Below are 20425 nucleotides of genomic sequence, written 5' to 3' on the forward strand. Positions count from 1 at the left end.
TCGCGAAACACGTGAGACTTCTGGATGCCAGCGTGCGAAGCCAGTGCGTCAGCATGTGTAGCCAATGCATCAGCGTGCGTACACGCTACGTCACGCAGGTGGCGTGGGAGGATTTCGTTACACTATGAAATCCAGTAGCGCCGCGCAATACCGCACGATACCGCGTGCCACCGCATGCAATTCCACGCCTCACCATACGCAACGTGTGCATCACCCACACGCACCCAACACGTGAACCTATTTTACATATGATGCATAAATGAGGTGCAAATGACGGCCAAGTGGGACAGGCCCTTTATGCCCCAAATGTCGTCCGACCAAAGTTTTATAAAGCTGCAACTGGACTTTATGACTCTTAAGGTAGAAACATTCCAACAATATGGCTACAATTCTCCTCCCTGATTCTGTCCGTGCGAAGTTTGCATGTTCTCTTTCCTACAGGTTTGTGAGTGATAGGAGAAGAACTAGGTGATTTGGCCCATCAAGTCTACTCCGCCATTCATTCATGGCTGATCTATCTCTCCCTCTCAAGTGGGAGAGCCTAGGACCAGAGGGCAAAGACTCAGAATAAAAGGATGTGCCTTTAGACAGGAGATGAGGAGGTGGTGAATTGGTGGAATTCATTGCGGAGGCCAAGTCATTGGGTACTTTTAAAATGGGGAATGACAGATTCTTGATTAGTACAGGGGTCAGGGGTTGCAGGGAGAAGGCAGGAGAATGGGGTTGAGAGAGAGAAATAGATCAGTCGTGGTTGAATGGCAGAGCAGACTCGAATGGTCTAGTTCTGCTTCTCTGACATTAACTTAGATGCTTGATAATCACTTATGTCTTGTGCTTTATGAATCTATGTCATCCATAATATATGAAACTACCTTTAGAAAGGTGAGGAGGAATTTCTATCATCAGAGGGTGGTGAATCTGTGGAATTCATTGCCACAGAAGGCTGTGGAGGCCAAGTCAATTAATATTTTTAAGGTGGAGATTGACATTCTTCATTATTACGGGTGTCAGGGGTTATGGGGAGAAGGCAGGAGGATGGGGTTAAGAAGGAAAGATAGATCAGCCATGATTGAACTGCATAGACGATGGGCCGAATGGCCTAATTCAGCACCTAAAACGAATGAACATTTTTGGTCCCTTAATTTGAGGAAGGACATTCTTGCTATTGAGGGAGTGCAGCGTAGATTTACAAGGTTAATTCCCGGGATGGCGGGACTGTCATATGCTGAGAGAATGGAGCAGCTGGGCTTGTACACTCTGGAATTTAGAAGGATGAGAGGGTATCTCATTGAAACATATAAGATTGTTAAGGGCTTGGACACACTAGAAGCAGGAAACATGTTCCCGATGTTGGGGGAGTCCAGAACCAGGGGCCACAGTTTAAGAATAAAGAGTAAGCCATTTCGAACAGAGACGAGGAAACACTTTTTCTCACAGAGAGTGGTGAGTCTGTGGAATTCTCTGCCTCAGAGGGCGGTGAAGGCCGGTTCTCTGGATGCTTTCAAGAGAGAGCTAGATAGGGCTCTTAAAAATAGCAGAGTCAGGGGATATGGGGAGAAGGCAGGAACGGGGTACTGATTGTGGATGATCAGCCATGATCACATTGAATGGCAGTGCTGGCTCGAAGGGCCGAATGGCCTACTCCTGCACCTATTGTCTATTGTCTAACATGGGGAGAAGGCAGGAGAATTGAGTTGAGAGGGAAAGATAGATCAGCCATGATTGAATGGCGGAGTTGATGGGCCGAATGGCCTAATTCTGCTCCTACAATTTATGAACTTATAAACGTATGAACTTATGATCAGCAGCTAGTGAGATGGGGTAGTCAATGCCACAATCCGCTCAGAGGTGAAGGGTCAGGGGTCACAATGGGGTCACAGTGTGATAGATTGTGGCTTCTACTTGCACATAAAGCTCGCAGCAGAAAGGAGCACAATTCTGCCTCATTACTGCAGATAAATATCCTCTGTGAAATGAGTTCAGGCAATGATATGAGTCTCCATTTCAAAAGCGTTCTCTCATTTAATGTTAATGGGCCTAAAAAAATAATTGAAATAGCTGCCAGCAAAATAGACTCGCGTTGTAATAGAGAGAGCATGCGAGTAATCCATTAGTACACAGAAGTTTGGTGTTTGACCTCTTGAATGGCTTTCCCCTTGCGAATAAAGCTTATCGTACAAAAAAAAATCTATCAGGAGAGAGTAGCCTTTAAAGAATTTGTGTTTAAAAAGTCATCCTGCATTTTAATTGACAGTAGATGGTTAACATTAATTCATTCATTTCATTCGTCATCGTTGAAAACATTAGCGAGGCAGTGGCGCTGGTTTCAGATGTGAACGGTGACGGACGCACCACACATCTCTGTCCTCCAGTTCCGGCGGACTTCCGCCGCTGTAAGTCTAGGATGTTGGTGTGTGTGTGTGTGTGTGTGTGTGTGTGCTTTATCATCATTCTTTACAAGATTCAAGATTCAAGATACAATTTATTTGTCATTTGGACCCCTTGAGGTCCAAACGAAATGACGTTTCTGCAGCCATACATTACAAATAGACCCAAGACACAACATAATTTACATAAACATCCATCACATCGCTGTGATGGAAGGCCAAAAAAACTCCCCCCCCCCCCCCCCCCCGATGTCAGAGTCTAAGTCAAAGCCCCCGGCTGGCGATGGCGATTGTCCCGCGGCCATTAAAGCCACGCCGGGTGATGCAAGGTCGCACACCGGGTTCTTGATGTTAGAGCCCCCGGCGTGCGCTCGCAGAGTCCCGCGGCCATTCCAAGCCGCGCGGGGCGGTGCTGTAAGGCCCCGCTCCAGGAGCTCTTCGACCCCACAACTCGGGCGGGAGAAGTCGCCGTTGCGGGAGCCCTGAAAAGCGGTCTCCCTCCAGGGACCCGCGGGCTCCCGGTGCCGCCGTCCGCCAGACCCGCAGTTGCAGCCTCCGAATCTCCGGAGGTCGGGCCGCAGCAGCGCTCCACCACCGCTCCACCCGCTCCGGACTCGGCCAGCTCCGCGACGGTGAGGTGAGTCGTCGGCACCAGAGCCCCCGGTCTTCTCCTGTTGGAGGCCGCTCCTCGTTGCAGCCCCAACGACAACGGAGACCCGACAAAGAAAAGGTCGGGTCTCCCGTGCAGGGAGAGATTAAAAGTTACCCCTTCCCCCCCACACACATACCCCAACAAAAAATAACAAAAACTACATAAAAACATAGACAAAAAATAATAAAAACGCAGACGGGCTGCAGAGGCCGCTGCTGACGAGATCGCAACTTCTACTGAAGTGTGGATGGCCGTTGGCTCGCTAGGAGCTCATCCGCCCTTTGACGGGTCTTGCTTTTGGTCCTGCTGGGGGTCCACAGCCCCCTCCCCACCTGGCAAACCAGGTGGGGGAGACGGTTTAGTCGCCAACTATCCGACCATGGAGCGGGTAGCACGGGATTACATGGTACCCGTGGCGGGGGGGAAACTCCACCCGACCTGACCTTACAATTATTGACACTAACATTTGGAGTCCAAGTGAGGCATGGTTGAACTATAATTGAATTCGGACATGAGGAACTGCAGATGCTGAACAAGACACAAAATGCTGGAGTAACTCATCGGGTCAGATAGCCATCAAGAGTCAAGACAAAATGGCTTGCAGTAGGAAAGAACAGCAGTTGCTGGTCTGAACCAAAGATACACACAAAATGCTGGAGTAACTCAGCGGGACAGGCAGCGTCTCTGGAGAGAAGGAATGGGTGACGTTTCGGGTCGAGACTCTTTCTCCATAGTGTGCTGCTTTATTTGTCACATTTAACGAGGTCGAGTGAAATATATTTTTATATAGTGAAAGGCCTGGATGGAGTGGGAGTGGATGTGGAGAGGATGTTTCCACCAGTGGGAGAGTCTAGGACCAGAGGGCACAGCCTCAGAATAAGAGGACGTAATTTTAGAAAGGAGATGGGGAGGAATTTCTTCAGACAGAGGGTGGTGAATCTGTGGAATTCTTTGCCACAGAAGGCTGAGGAAGCCAAGTCAGCGGATATTTTTAAGGCAGAGATAGATAGATTCTTGATTAGTACGGGTGTCAGGGGTTATGGAGAGACGGCAGGAGAATGGGGTAGGAGGGAGAGATAGATCAGCCATGATTGAATGGCAGAGTAGACTTGATGGGCTGAATAGTCTAATTATCTAGGTCTATCTATGGTATAAACAGACATTTATTTCTATGGTTGAGGAGGGGTGGATTGGCAGATGGGTGGACAGGGGAGATGGAGGAGACAAAAAATAGAGTCAGATAAGGAAAGAAGTGGAGAATAGGAATGGATCGGGTAGACGCACAATGTCTCTTGCCCCATAGTAGTAAAATCGAGAACTAGAGGATATAGGCTTAAGGTGAGATGGGGGAAAGGTTTAGTGGGAATGTGAGGGGTAACTTTCTTCACACAGAGGGTGGTGGGTGTATGGAACGAGCTGCCGGAGGAGGTAGATGAGGCAGGTACAATCGCAACGATTAAGAAACATTTGGTCAGGGACATGGATAGCACAGGTTCAAGATTCAAGTGAGTTTATTGTCATGTGTCCCTGATAGGACAATGAAATTCTTGCTTTGATTCAGCACAACAGAACATAGTAGGCATTGACTACAACACAGATCAGTGTGTCCATATACCATTATATAAATATATACACACACATGAATAAATAAACTGATGAAGTGCAAATAACAGATAATGGGCTATTAATGTTCAGAGTTTTGTCCGAGCCGAGTTTAATAGCCTGATGGCTGTGGGGAAGTAGCTATTCCTGAACCTGGATGTTACAGTCTTCAGGCTCCTGTACATTCTACCTGAAGGCAGCAGGGAGATGAGTGTGTGGCCAGGATGGTGTGTGGGTCTTTAATGATGCTGCCAGCCTTTTTGAGGCAGCGACTGCGATAAATCCCCTCGATGGAAGGGAGGTCAGAGCCAATGATGGACTGGGCAGTGTTTACTACTTTTTGTAGTCTTTTCCTCTCCAGGGAGCTCGTTTAGAGGGATTTGGGATAAACGCAGGCAATTGGGACTAGTGCAGATGGGACATGTTGGTCAGTGTGGGCAAGTTGGGCTGAAGGGCCTGTATGCACGCTGTATGACTCTATGAATGAAATGTAAAGCCAGAGGGAAGGATATATATGGAAGGTGGAGGGGACAGGTTGGGAAGAGAGGTGGGATAGGGGGGAGATATGGGGAAGGGGGGTGGGGGGGAGGGGGAGGGGGAAGAAAAAATGGTGTTACTAAAAATTGGCAAAGTTCAATGTTCTACCGTTGAGTTGTGAGCCTCCAAGCTGAACACGAGGTGCTGTTTGTTCCTCCAAGTTTGATATATTTAATCTAGTTGTTCATGAGTACCATGAAACATTTCATTATTATTATAACCATCTTGAGAAAAATACTTCAAATATTCATGGCAAAATTTGCGTGGTTGGATTTCCATGAGTCAGGAGTTCCATAAGCTGGGGAACCCCCTGTTCCTTGGAGATAGTTGCAAAAGATCCTAATGGCACAGATTCAAAGCAGGGCCAGGAAAATCTCTCTGGCCCATAGCTACTCACCATCGATCAAACAAGTAACGCAATTATTCCCTCATTAAAGCGAGCTGCGTCCAAATTGATGACCACCCTGCACGAATACTTAGAAACATAGAAAATAGGTGCAGGAGTAGGCCAGTAGGCCATGGCTGAGCATCCAACTCAGTATCCTGTACCTGCCTTCTCTCCATACCCCCTGATCCCTTTAGCCACAAGGGCCACATCTAACTCCCTCGTAAATATAGCCAATGAACTGGCCTCAACTCGAAGGGCCGAATGGCCTACTTCTGCACCTATTGTCTATGTTTCTATGTTTACCTCGAGTCATAGAGTCATACAGTGCAGAAACGGGTCCTTTGCCCCAACTTATCCGTGCCCCATCTAAGCTGGGCCAATTTACTGCTGTTTGGTCCATATTCCTCTAGACCTTTCCGATCTAAATGTCAAAATGTAGTTATAGCACCTGCCTCAACTGCCTCCCCTGGCAGCTCGTTCCCAACACCCACCACCCTCAGAGTGAAGATGTCACTCCTCAGGTTCTTATTAAGTCTTTTCGTTTTCGCCTTAAAACCTCCTTGGTTCCTCTAACCTGGGAGTAACCGCAGACGGCCGTGGATGCCAAATGATTTGGTATTTTTTAAGGCGTAGATTGACAAGTTCTTGATTACCGAGTGGGTCATAGATTACGAGGAGAAGGCAGGAGAATGGGGTTGAGAGGGAAAGATAGACCAGTCACGATTGAATGGTGGAGTAGACTCGATGTTCCGAAAGGCCTAATTCTGCTCCAATGTCTTATGAAGCCAGTATAAGAGTGAAATAATGTCTAAAGGGCCTGTCCCACTTACGCGACCCTTTGCGGGTGATTGCCAGCACCAAAATAGGTCGCCTCACCAACGTCTTATACAACTGCAACAGGACCTCCCAACTCCTATACTCAATAGGTAGACAATATGCTGGAGAAACTCAGCGGGTGAGGCAAAATAGGTCGCCGAAATTTTCCACATGTTAAAAATTCAGCGTCGACCAGAAAGACGCCACGACTCTTTGGAGACCTCTCAAGACCATACAGGCGACCCCTGGCGACATGTCGCAGGTGACCTCTCCTAGGGTCGTGAGAGGTGAGAGGTCTCCAAAGAGTCGTAACGTCTTTCTGGCCGCCGCTGAATATTCAACATGTTGAAAATTTCAGCGAACCTATGACGGGTGCCGGCAGCCGCCTGTAAAGGTCGCGTAAGTGGGACAGGTCCTTGACTTACCCAGACCATATGAAGTAGCAGCGGAGCCAAGTTTAGTTTAGGAAACAGGCCCTTCGGCCCATCGGGTCCATGCTGACCAGCGATCACTCTGTACACTAGCACTATCCTACACAGTTGAATTGAATTGAATAGAATATTTCATTGTCACATGTGACAAGTCACATTGAGATTCTTTGCTTGCATACCCAAGGTATGCATATAGTTGCCACATGAGGGCGCTGACAGTTAGAACCCCTCGCTGGTTCCTCCTTTGTTCTCCCCCCCCCCCCCCCCCCCCCCCCCCCCTCACGGAGATCCCCCCCCCAAACCGGGTCATAGAGTGATACAGCATGGAAACAGGCCCTTCTGCCCAACTTGCCCACACCGGCCAACAATGTCCCACCTACACTAGTCCCACCTGCCTGCGCTTGGTCCATATCCCTCCAAACCTGTCCTATCCATGTACCTGTCCAACTGTTTCTTAAACGTTGGGATAGTCCCAGCCTCAACTACCTCCTCTGCCATCTCGTTCCATACACCCACCACCCTTTGTGTGGAAAAAGTTATCCCTCAGATTCCTATTAAATCTTTTCCCCTTCACCTTGAACCTATGTCCTCTGGTCCTTGATTCCCCTACTCTGGGTAAAAGACTCTACCCATTCTATTTCTCTCATGATTTTGTACAGCTCTATAAGATCACCCCTCATCATCCTGCACTCCATGGAATAGAGGCCCAGCCTACTTAACCTCTCCCTGTAGCTCACACCCTCTAGTCCTGGCAACATCCCCGTAAATCTTTTCTAAACCCTTTCCAGCTTGACAATATCTTTCCCAGAACATGGTGCCCAGAACTGAACACAATATTCTAAATGTGGTCTCACCAACGTCTTATACAACTGCAACAGGACCTCCCAACTTCTATACTCAATAGGTAGACAAAATGCTGGAGAAACTCAGCGGGTGAGGCAGCATCGATGGAGCGAAGGAAATGGGCAATGTTGTGGGTCAAAACCATTATTCAGTCTGAAGAAGGGTTTTGACCCGAAACGTTGCCTATTTCCTTCGCTCCATAGATGCTGCCTCACCCTCAGAGTTTCTCCAGCATTTTTGTCTACCTTCGATTTTCCAGCATCTGCAGTTTTCTTAAACCTTCTATACTCAATACTCTCTGACTGATGAAGGCCAAAGTGCCAGAAGCCTTTTTCACCACCTTATCTAGCTTTGACTTGACCTACCTGTATTCCTAGATCCCTCTCCTCTACAACACTACCCAGAGGCCTACCATTCACTGTGTAGGTCCTGCCCTTGTTCGACATTCAAAAATGCAACACCTTACATTTCTCTGTATTAAATTCCATCCACCATTCCTCCTCCCACCTGGCCAATCGATCCAGAAGTCGGTGGAGATGGGGGGGGACAAACTCGAGTGTACACACAGGTGGAGTGGAGATAAACATTGACAGCGACTTTGCCATCTCCAGCGCGGAGGGAATTGGAAAGGAACATTTTACCTTGACCTTTGTGGTTTATGTCTTTGGCAGTGACAACCTTGTGGATTAAAGTGTGGAGGAAATCATTTTCGGCTGTGACTCTGTTGGGAAGAGAAGAGAAGGCTTGAGAAATAATCAACTGGCCGTTACACGCGGAAATTGCCCGAGTGGTGTGCGGTGACACCGATTACCAAACCAATTACCCTCCAACCAAGGCCAAGGCACATCTTTTTGTTCTTTTTATTTTTTTATTAGAAGCATGTATACAAATAGTAGCAAGCAACAATTTAATTACAGATTTCTTACATAGCTTCACTTTAAAAAATGTTTTTAAAGAATAAAGATAAAGAGAGAAAAAAGATGAGAGAAATTATAAAATAATAGAGAGAAAAAGAAGAGGGAAAAAGAAATTAGAAATAACAAGATTGCGGAGATAGTTCCAGGAGATGTTAAGTATAATTATTCATCCAATCCCAAACTCAAGTTTCAACCCTGGTTTTGTGTTAAACCAATTCACTTCTTTAAGAAATCAATAAATGGAGACCATATTCCAACAAATAATTCTGGTTTGTCAATTAAGACGAATCTTATTTTTTCCAAATGCAAGGTCTCAGTCATTTCCGTAATCCACATTTTAATTGTGGGGGCTGCTGGTTTTTTCCAAAATTTTAGAAACATAGAAAATAGGTGCAGGAGGAGGCCATTCGACCCTTTGAGCCAGCGCCGCCATTCATTGTGATCATGGCTGATCGTCCCCTATCAATAACCTGTGCCTGCCTTCTCCCCATGTCCTTGACTCCACTAGCCCCTAGAGCTCTATCCGCAGTGGCTTGCAAAACGTTTTCATACCCCTTGAACTTTTCCACATTTTGTCACGGTACAACCACAAACGTAAATGTATTTTATTGGGATTTTATGTGATAGACCAACACAAAGTGGTGCATAATTGTGAAGTAGAAGGAAAATGATACATGGTTTTCAAATTATTTTACAAATAAAAAACTGAAAAGTGTGGCGTGCAAAAGTATTCAGCCCCCCCGAGTCAATACTTTGTAGAACCACCTTTCGCTGCAATTACAGCTGCAAGTCTTTTGTGGTATGTCTCTACCAGCTTTGCACATCTAGAGACTAAAATTTTTGCCCATTCTTCTTTGCAAAATAGCTCAAGCTCAGTCAGATTGGATGGAGAGCGTCTGTGAACAGCAATTTTCAAGTCTTGCCAGAGATTCTCAATTGGATTTAGGTCTGGACTTTGACTGGGCCATTCTAACACATGAATATGCTTTGATCTAAACCATTCCATTGTAGCTCTGGCTGTATGTTTAGGGTCGTTGTCCTGCTGGAAGGTGAACCTCCGCCCCAGTCTCAAGTCTTTTGCAGACTCTAACAGGTTTTCTTCCAAGATTGCCCTGTATTTGGCTCCATCCATCTTCCCATCAACTCTGACCAGCTTCCCTGTCCCTGCTGAAGAAAAGCATCCCCACAGCATGATGCTGCCACCACCATGTTTCACAGTGGGGATGGTGTGTTCAGGGTGATGTGCAGTGTTAGTTTTCCGCCACACATAGCGTTTTGCATTTAGGCCAAAAACTTCAATTTTGGTCTCACCTGACCAGAGCACCTTCCTCCACATGTTTGCTGTGTCCCCCACATGGCTTGTGGCAAACTGCAAACGGGACTTCTTATGGCTTTTTTTCAACAATGGCTTTCTTCTTGCCACTCTTCCATAAAGGCCCGATTTGTGGAGTGCACGACTAATAGTTGTCCTGTGGACAGATTCTCCCACCTGAGCTGTGGATCTCTGCAGCTCCTCCAGAGTTACCATGGGCCTCTTGGCTGCTTCTCTGATCAATGCTCTCCTTGCCCGGCCTGTCAGTTTAGGTGGATGGCCATGTCTTGGTAGGTTTGCAGTTGTGCCATACTCTTTCCATTTTCGGATGATGGATTGAACAGTGCTCCGTGAGATGTTCAAAGCTTGGGATATTTTTTTATAACCTAACCATGCTTTAAACTTCTCCACAACTTTATCCCTGACCTGTCTGGTGTGTTCCTTGGGCTTCATGATGCTGTTTGTTCACTAATGTTCTCTAACAAACCTCTGAGGCCTTCACAGAACAGCTGTATTTATACTGAGATTAGATTACACACAAGTGGACTCTATTTACTAATTAGGTGACTTCTGAAGGCAATTGGTTGCCCTGGATTTTATTTAGAGGTATCAGAGTAAAGGGGGCTGAATACTTTTGCACGTCACACTTTTCAGTTTTTTATTTGTAAAAAAATTTGAAAACCATGTATCATTTTCCTTCCACTTCACAATTATGCGCTACTTTGTGTTGGCCTATCACTTAAAATCCCAATAAAATACATTTACGTTTGTGGTTGTAACATGACAAAATGTGGAAAAGTTCAAGGGGAATGAAAACTTTTGCAAGCCACTGTAACTCTCTCTTAAATCCATCCAGTGACTTGTCCTCCACTGCCCTCTGTGGCAGGGAATTCCACAAATTCACAACTCTCTGGGTGAAAAAAAAAATTCTCACCTCAGTCTTAAATGACCTCCCCTTTATTCTAAGACTGTGGCCCCTGGTTCTGGACTCGCCTAACATTGGGAAAATTGTCCCTGCATCTAGCTTGTCCAGTCCTTTTATAATTTTATATGTTTCTATTAGATCCGCCCCTCATCCTTCTAAACTCCAGTGAATACAAGCCTAGTCTTTTCAATCTTTCCTCATATGACAGTCCCGCCATCCCAGGGATCAATCTCGTGAACCTACGCTGCACTGCCTCAATCACAAGGATGTCTTTCCTCAAATTAGGAGACCAAAACTGTACGCAGTTTTAAATTTCAGTATTAATTTTGCCGCAGTTATTAGACGGTAATCAAGAAAGTGTCTCCTACTTATCGTAAAGGTTTTGCTGTGGTCTGATAAGGCCAAGGCTCATCTACGTTGACTCCGTTTCCTGCTACTGACGGAGCAATTACCAGGGATCCTACCATCTGATGAGTTAGAGAAGCAGGCAGCTAGAAAAGTGTTCTCAGCATCTGTGTATGTTGGCTCTTTGTGGCCGTGTGTGGTGTGTATGTGTGTGTGTGTGTGGGAGAGACAGAGACATGGAGAGGGAGGGAGATAGAGAGACAAGAGGCAGGGAGAGAGAAAGATAGAGAAACACACATATACACACACGCACAGAAACAGACAGAGACAGAGAGACACAGAGAGAGAGAAAGGGACAGAGGAGATAGAGAGAAGAGTGAGAGAGTCAGGTGCTAAAAATAGAGAGGGACAGAAAGGGAGAGGGAGATGGAGGGGTGAGTACGCATGTGAGGGAGTGAGAGAAAAAGAGAGAGATAGAGAGAGGGGGGGGCACAGAGAGAGTGAGAAAGGGAGAGAGAGAGAGGAACAGAGAGAGAGAGAGAGAGAGAGGGAAAAGGTAGTGATGGAGAGATAGAGAGGAAGGGAGGGAGAGAGAGAGAGAGTGGGAGTGAAAGAGAGAGAGAGACAGACAGTGATAGAGAGAGAGGGAGGGAGGGAGAGAGAGAGAGAGAGAGAGAGAGAGAGAGAGAGAGAGAGAGAGAGAGAGAGAGAGAGAGAGAGAGAGAGAGAGAGAGAGAGAGAGAGAGAGAGAGAGAGAGAGAGAGAGAGAGAGAGAGAGAGAGAGAGAGGGAGAGAGGGATGAGAGAGAGAGAGAGGAGAGAGAGGGAGAAGGGAGAGAGAGAGGGAAGAGGGAGAAAGGGAGAGAGAGAGGGAACAGAGAGAGGGAGAGAACACACACACAGAGAGGGACAGAGCAGGAGCGAGAGAGAGAGGCTGAATTTAAACTGCCAGGGGACCAGTTGTGTGCTGCACTGCGGTAAAGCAAGAATAAAAGTTGCACAGGAGTGCAGGAATATGAATCACACACAACCTTGACACTGTAATTGTGGGAGGATATTTCCTCTGGTCAACAAGGGCTAGGTCAAGAGATGAAGGCTCAGCGTTTGGGGGATGGTGAATCTTTGGGATCCATGATCCTGACGGACTGTGGACAATGCGTTCAAAACTTGGATTGATCGGTTACTGGAAGTGAACAAAATGAACTAGGAGTGGGAATCGAACAGTGGTGCTGAAGTAGATCCAGTATATTCGAGTGTATTGTCATTTGCACAAGGGCTGTGAGGTCCAGGTACAATGAAAGTCTTACTTACAGCAGCATCACGGGTACCCAGGCTCAGGCCCTCAGTCCCTCGAGTTTAATCCCAGAGTTGGCGGGACTGTCACATGAGGACTGGGTTTGTATTCACTGGCGTTTAGAACGATGAGGGGGATCTTATAGAAACGTATACAATTATAAAAGGACTGGACAAGCTAGATGCAGGAAAAATGGTCCCAATGTTGGGCGAGTCCAGAACCAGGGGCCACAGTCTATTGTCTATGTTTCTACGTTTCCTCGTGCTAACAATGATCTAGTCTACATTTTCATTGAACCTCTTCTCCTTTGTTCTCTCGTCTTCACACCTGAAGGGCCCGTCCCACTTGGCCGTCATTTGCGGGTCACGCAGATGGCGCGTGAAGATTTCGTTCAGCACAAAATCCTGGGACGCTGCACGTCACTGCCCATGTCATCGCGCACCATGCGAGCGTAAAGTGCGCCATGCGCGCATCACGTGCGTGTCACCACGCGCCCGTCGGGCGTCGTGACGCATAAATGATGACGCGTAGATTCCGCGCAAATGCCGGCCAAGTGGGACAGGCCCTTGACCCTTAACTCCGTGTCTCCCTCTCCCCCGACACTCAGTCTGTAGAAGGGTCTCGACCCGAAACGTCACCCATACCTTCGCTCCAGAGATGCTGCCTGTCCCGCTGAGTTACTCTGGCATTTTGTATCTGTGGCCTTGATGCACTTTTTTAATCAGACTGACATAACTGCTCTCAACGCTCGGAATGGGAGAGCATCTGGGGCATTGCGACCGGGACATTGAATGGTGTAAATTGGCTGCCACAATGAAGGTAATGAGAATGTACAGTACACTGCAATTTTAACAAGCCATTTTATCATTACCTCTGTTTTCCTATTTAATTTAAGTCGTGGGAGTGAGATTGCTGTACCCAGGTTTGAACACCTTAATATGATTTAAGGCTGATATTCGGATGTTTTCACCTCAAGCGCGAAGCAATTAACTAAAATAGCAGAGGTATTAGAGGAGGCCAATTAGTCAGGCCAATTAGGTGTTGTTACTGCTGATTATATACAACACATTCTTTTTATGTAGGAAATAGAGTTCAACACAACCTTAGCCAGACTATATTTGTGTAGCTTTTGTAGGAAGGAACTGCTGGTTTAAACTGAAGACAGACACAAGGGCCTGTCCCACTTACAGGCAGTATGGGCGTGAAAGATCTCCAAAGATGCCTAGCGTCTTTCTGGTCACCACTGAATTTTCCTCACACGGGTGCCAGCAGTCACCTGTAAAGGTCGCGTAAGTGGAACGGGCCCTTAACTCAGTGGGACAGGCAGCATCTCTGGGGTGAAGGAACGGGCGAGGTTTCAGGTCGAGACCCTGCTTCAGACTGGTTAGGGGTAATGGTAAACGAGAGATATAGACGATGATGTGGAGAGATAAAGAACAATGAATGAAAGATGTGCAAAAAAGTAACGATGATGAAGGAAACAGGCCATTGTTAGCTGTTTGTGGGGTGAAAACGAGAAGCTGGTGTGACTTGGGTGTGGGAGGGATAGGGAGCTTTGTGTTTACTGTTCTGCTAAGGGAGAAGAGGTATTTACTTACTGAAAGGGAGCAGACGAAGAACTTACTTTAGATTTTAGAGTTACAGTGCGGAAACAGGCCCATCGGCCCACCGAGTCCGCGCCGACCAGCGATCACCCTGTACACCAGCACTGTCCTACACACTAGGGACAATTTACAATTTATCTTTAACCAAACCTGTACGTGTTTGAAGTGTGGGAGGAAACTGGAGCACCTGGAGCAAACCCACGAGGTTCATGTTCATATATTCTAGGAGCAGAATTAGGCTATTCGGCCCATCGAGTCTGCTCTGCCATTCAATCGTGACTGATCTAATTCTATTTCAACCTAATTCTCCTACTTTCTCCCCAGAACCCCTGACACCTGTACTAATGAAGAATCTGTCAATCTTCACCCATTGACTTGGCCTCCACTGCGTTCTGTGGCAATAAATTCCACAGATTCACCACCCTCTGACAAAAGAAATTCCTCCTCATCTCCTTCCCAAAGGTATGTCCATTAATGCTGAGACTGTGATCTCTGGTCCTCGACTTTCCCACCAGTGGAAACATCCTCTCCACATCCGCATTATCCAAGCCTTTCACTAATCGGTCAGTTTAAATGAGGTCCCCCCCTCATCCATTTAAACTCCAGCGAGTACAAGCCCAGCGCCTTCAAACTGCTCATCATATGCTAATCCACTCATTATAACCATATAACCATATAACAATTACAGCACGGAAACAGGCCATCTCGGCCCTACAAGTCCGTGCCGAACAACTTTTTTTCCCTTAGCCCACCTGCCTGCACTCATACCATAACCCTCCATTCCCTTCTCATCCATATGCCTATCCAATTTATTTTTAAATGATACCAATGAACCTGCCTCCACCACTTCCACTGGGAGCTCATTCCACACCGCTACCACTCTCTGAGTAAAGAAGTTCCCCCTCATATTACTCCTAAACTTCTGTCCCTTAATTCTGAAGTCATGTCCTCTTGTTTGAATCTTCCCTATTCTCAAAGGGAAAAGCTTGTCCACATCAACTCTGTCTATCCTTCTCATCATTTTAAAGACCTCTATCAAGTCCCCCCTTAACCTTCTGCGCTCCAGAGAATAAAGACCTAACTTGTTCAACCTATCTCTGTAACTTAGCTGTTGAAACCCAGGCAACATTCTAGTAAATCTCCTCTGTACTCTCTCTATTTTGTTGACATCCTTCCTATAATTGGGTGACCAAAATTGTACACCATACTCCAGATTTGGTCTCACCAATGCCTTGTACAATTTTAACATTACATCCCAGCTTCTATACTCATTCCTGGGATCATTCTCGTAAACCTCTTCTGGACCCTCTCCAGAGCCAGCACATCCTTCCTCAGGTTTGGGGACCAAAACCTCTCACAAAACTCCAAATTCGGGCTGACCAGCGCCTTATTCACCCTCAACATTGCATTCCTGTTTTTGTATTCAAGCCCTCTCAAAATAAATCCTAGCATTGCATTTGCCTTCTTTCCTACCGATTCCATTTGCATGTTAACTTTTTGGGAATCCACTGCCAAGTCCCTTCGCACCTCCGATTTCTGGATTCTCCCTGCATTCTGAGGAAGAATTTGCTTTTCACCCTGAATCCTCACACAGTTATCAGGCAACTGAGCCATCCTACCACAACCAGAGAGCAGTCCTGAACTACTATCTACTTCTTTGGTGACCCTAGGACTATCTTTGATTGGACTTTGCTGGCTTTACCTTGCACTAAACGTTATCCCCTTATCACTTATCTATACACTGTAAATGGATCGATTGTAATCACGTATTGTCTTTCCGCTGACTGGTTAGCACGCAACAAAAGCTGTTCACTGAACTTCAGTACACGTGACAATAAACTAAACTGACAACTGATTATGTTGTAGCGTGCACCCATCGTTGCAACAAACAATTGGATCTGCTGTTAACGGTCACGTTGGCGCAGCGGGTAGAGCTGCTGCCTTATAGCGAATGCAGCACCGTTGACCCGGGTTCGATCCCGACTACGGGCGCTGTGTGTACGGAGTTTGTACGTTCTCCCCGTGACCAGCGTGGGTTTTCTCCGAGATCTTCGGTTTCCTCCCACACTCCAAAGACGTGCAGGTTTGTAGGCTAATCGGCTTGGTATCAGTGGACAGTGTCCCTAGTGTGTGTGTGTAGGATGGTGTTAATGTGCGGGGATCGCTGGTCGGCGCGGACCCGGTGGGCCGAAGAGCCTATTTCCACGCTGTATCTCTAAACTAAACTAATCTAAGTTAGAAGGTACACAAAATTGCTGGAGAAACTCAGCGGGTGCAGCAGCATCTATGGAGCGAAGGAAATAGGCCACGTTTCGGGCCGAAACCCTTCTTCAGACAGATGGGGGGAGGGGGGGGGAGAAGGAAGGAAAAGGGGAGGAGGGGGAGCCCGAGGGCGGGCGGATGGGAGGGTGGGAGGAGACAGCTAGAGGGTTAAATAAGAGGAGACGACAGTAAGGGCTAGCAAAATTGGGAGAATTCAATGTTAATGCCATCAGTACGCAAGCAACCCAGGCGGAATATGAGGTGCTGTTCCTCCAATTTCCTGCTGTTGCTCACTCTGGCAATGGAGGAGACCCAGGACAGAGAGGTCGGATTGGGAATGGGAGGGGGAGTTGAAGTGCTGAGCCACCGGGAGGTCAGGTAGGTTATTGCAGACTGAGCGGAGGTGTTCGGCGAAACGATCGCCCAACCTACGCTTAGTCTCCCCGATCTAAGTTAGACGTAGATTATGATCACAGTGAATGGCGGTGCAGGTTCGAAGGGCCGAATGGCCTACTCCTGCACCTATTTTCTATGTTTCTATTATCATCTTATTCTGTTTGTTACCTATTTAAGATGACACCCAAGTTTCAGGAACTTCAGTGATTACGTTATAGCGTGCGTGCCCATTGTTATGGAAAACTGGATTTATTGTTAACCAAGATAGACATTTTATTCTGTGAACAATACCTAGTTTGTTACCTAATTAAGTCAATAAACTTTAATAACCATAAATCTAAACTAACTAACTAACATCACCGGAGAAGGTAATGAAGGCAGACACTCCCACAAGGATCTAAATAAATTTAGATGGAATGGAGGGTTATGGTATGAGTGCAGGCAGGTGGGACTAAGGGCAAAAAAAAATTTGTATGGCCGAGATGGCCTGTTTCCGTGCTGTAATTGTTATATGGTTATATGGTTATATGATCTGCATGCGTACTCGATTCACCAAGGCTCAGCAGCTATGGACCAAGTGCTGGTGAATGGAGTTAGTATAAATTGGTTAAGAAGGAACTGCAGATGCTGGAAAATCGAAGGTAGACAAAAGTGCTGGAGAAACTCAGCGGGTGCAGCAGCATCTAAGGAGCGAAGGAAATAGGCAACGTTTCGTCCCGAAACGTTGCCTATTTCCTTCGCTCCTTAGATGCTGCTGCACCCGCTGAGTTTCTCCAGCACTTTTGTCCACCTTAGTTAGTATAAATTGGTGCTTGATGGTTGGCAACGAGAATGCTGTCAGTACGATGCATTTCTGTGCTGGATGTGACTCAATGAAGCATGAACACCACTGGTTGTGTCAAGTGGGCCGTGCCCTGTAATGAGCCCAACGCAATCCTGTCTTTGCCCTGGCTCCCAAACAAAAAAATAGAAATGCTGTAAAATATGCGTGGAGCTCAATACTGAGGTCGCTTACTCTGACTATTTATATGTAGAGCAGAGCATGGAACAGTTCTTCTGCCCAAGTTAAACTGATTCTCATCTGCCTGCCTGGACATGATCCTTATCCCTCTAGAAACATCGGAAAATAGGTGCAGGAGGAGGCCATTCGGCCCTTCGAGCCAGCACCGCCATTCATTGTGATCATGGCTGATCGTCCCCTGTCAATAACCCGTGCCTGCCTTCTCCCCATATCCCTTGACTCCACTAGCCCCTAGAGCTCTATCGAACTCTCTCTTAAATCCATCCAGTGACTTGGCCTCCACTGCCCTCTGTGGCAGGGAATTCCATAAATTCACAACTCCCCCCCTAAGTCTTAAATGACCTCCCCTTTATTCTAAGACTGCGGCCCCTGGTTCTGGACTCGCCCAACATTGGGAACATTTTTCCTGCATCTAGCTTGTCCAGTCCTTTTATAATTTTATGTTTCTGTAAGGTATCCTCTCATCCTTCTAAACTCCAGTGAATACAAGCCTAGTCTTTTCAACCTTTCCTCATATGACAGTCCCGCCATCCCAGGGATCAATCTCGTGAACCTACGCTGCACTGCCTCAATCACAAGGATGTCCTTTACTCAAATTAGGAGACCAAAACTGTACACAATACTACTCTACTCTACTCCCTGCTCTTCCATGTGCCTATCTAAAAGCCTGTTAAACGCCACAGTCGTAAGTGCGATACAGAGGAAGGGAGGGTCGGGAGAGGGGGGGTGGGGAATCTCCTTGTCGGTCTGCTCCTGGGCCTGGGCAAGATGGCCGTTCGGGAGCCCAGGCAGCGGGCAGTCGATGGCCACACCGGGGTTGGCTGCCTGCCCCTTTTCCGGGCCTACATCCGTGCCCACGTGTCCCTCCCTGGAGAGGGAATACCCAGTGTCCACGGGGAATCTGGAGGCATTCCGTGAACGCTGTTTGTCGCGTTTTGTTGATAAAGTTGGCGTAATATTAATTTGATGATCGTTTGTTTGTGAAACTGTCAACATAGGCAGTCTTTGATTGTGCTCATTTGGATATTTAGTTTTATTTTTTGAATAAATGTATTTGTATAATAATTTCATTCCTGCCGCCACCACCACCCCTAGAACTAGCGCATTCCAGGTCCCCGCCACTCTGTGTTAAAAAAACTTGCCCCGCACATCTCAATTATACTCTCCCCTCCAGTGTTGGAAATTTCCACTCTGGGAAAAATGTTTTGACCGTCTACCCTATCTATGCCACTCATAGTTTGATGTACTTTTACCAAGTCTCCCCTTAACCGGGCTTGTACACTCTGGAGTTTAGAAGGATGAGCGGGGATCTCATTGAAACATATAAGATCGTTAAGGGCTTGGACACGCTAGAGGCAGGAAACATGTTCCCCGTGTTGGGGGAGTCCAGAACCAGGGGCCACACAGTTTAAGAATAAGGAGGAAGCCATTTAGAACGGAGACGAGGAAACACTTTTTTCTCACAGAGAGCAGTGAGTCTGTGGAATTCTCTGCCTCAGAGGGCGGTGGAGGCCAGTTCTCTGGATGCTTTCAAGAGAGAGCTAGATAGGGCTCTTAAAGATAGCGGAGTCAGGGGATATGGGGAGAAGGCAGGAACGGGGCACTGATTGGGGATGATCAGCCATGATCACATTGAATGGCAAATGACCTACTCCAGCACCTATTGTCTATTGTCTATAGTCTATAATCAGCAAAATGAATCAGAACAGTGAATAGTCAGGTAATTAGGGGAGGGGGAGGATGGAGAAAGTTGGAAAGCAAGGGTAGAGAAATCAATAATATAAACTGAAACCAGTACTTACTGCTGGAAGGGAATAAAATGGTGTTTGTCCTCATCACTTTCTGCTTTGCCTTTCAAAATGTCAGTAATGTCCATCGCTGGGAAGAGAAAACATGGCTTGATTTAGCACAGACCAAACTTTTCAACATGAATGTAATAAACAGGAACTGCAGATGCAGCAAAGATAGACACAGCGTGCTGGATTAACATGACGGGTCAGGCAGCATCTCTGAAGAAAGTGGATGGGTGGCTTTTCGGATCTGGGGAAATGTCCCGACACGAAACGTCACCTATCCATGTTCTCCAGAGATGCTGCCTGACCTGCTGAGTTATGCCCCTGTCCCACTTAGGAAACCTGAACGGAAACCTCTGGAGACTTTGCGCCCCACCCAAGGTTTCCGTGCGGTTCCCGGAGGTTGCAGGTGGTTGCCGGAGGTTGCAGCTAGTGGAAGCCGGTAGAGAGACTGACAAAAACCTCCGGGAACCGCACGGAAACCTTGGGTGGGGAGCAAAGTCTCCAGAGGTTTCCGTTCAGGTTTTCTAAGTGGGACAGGGGCATAACCCTAGCACTGTGTGTCCATCTGTTCAACATTAATGGTGCTGTCGAGATGGTGCGCCCAAGTTTGTGCGCTGGTCCCAGTAACGGATCTGGAATCACTCCACATATTTCTAACTAACTCGGGCAGCCACGGTGGCACAGCTGTGACCTCTGGTCCTCAACTCTCCCACCAGTGGAAACATCCTCTCCACATCCACTCTATCTATGCCTTTCATTATTCTGTAAGTTTCAATGAGGTCCCCCCTCAACCTTCTAAAGAGTAGAGGCCAAACACTCATCATATGATAACTCACTCATTCCAGGAATCACCTTTGGGCAGCTAAAGGATTAGGAAAGGTTTGGAGGGATGTGGGTC

The 20425-nt window shown here is 47.0% G+C and overlaps 1 protein-coding gene across 1 annotated transcript in view; it reads right to left on the reverse strand.

Annotated features, from left to right (window-relative positions):
• Nucleotides 1-20425, reverse strand: part of LOC129694493 (dedicator of cytokinesis protein 2-like) — a 186251-nt gene that overhangs the window by 151469 nt on the left and 14357 nt on the right. Inside the window, exons 2-3 of the mRNA XM_055631210.1 lie at nt 19534-19609; nt 8298-8377 (exon numbers count right to left, since the gene is read on the reverse strand). Coding sequence (XP_055487185.1) covers nt 8298-8377; nt 19534-19609 — 156 coding nt within the window. The remainder of the gene's footprint in view (nt 1-8297; nt 8378-19533; nt 19610-20425) is intronic.

The sequence above is a fragment of the Leucoraja erinacea genome, unplaced genomic scaffold, assembly GCF_028641065.1.
Source record: "Leucoraja erinacea ecotype New England unplaced genomic scaffold, Leri_hhj_1 Leri_68S, whole genome shotgun sequence".
Classification (NCBI taxonomy): Eukaryota; Metazoa; Chordata; class Chondrichthyes; order Rajiformes; family Rajidae; genus Leucoraja; species Leucoraja erinaceus.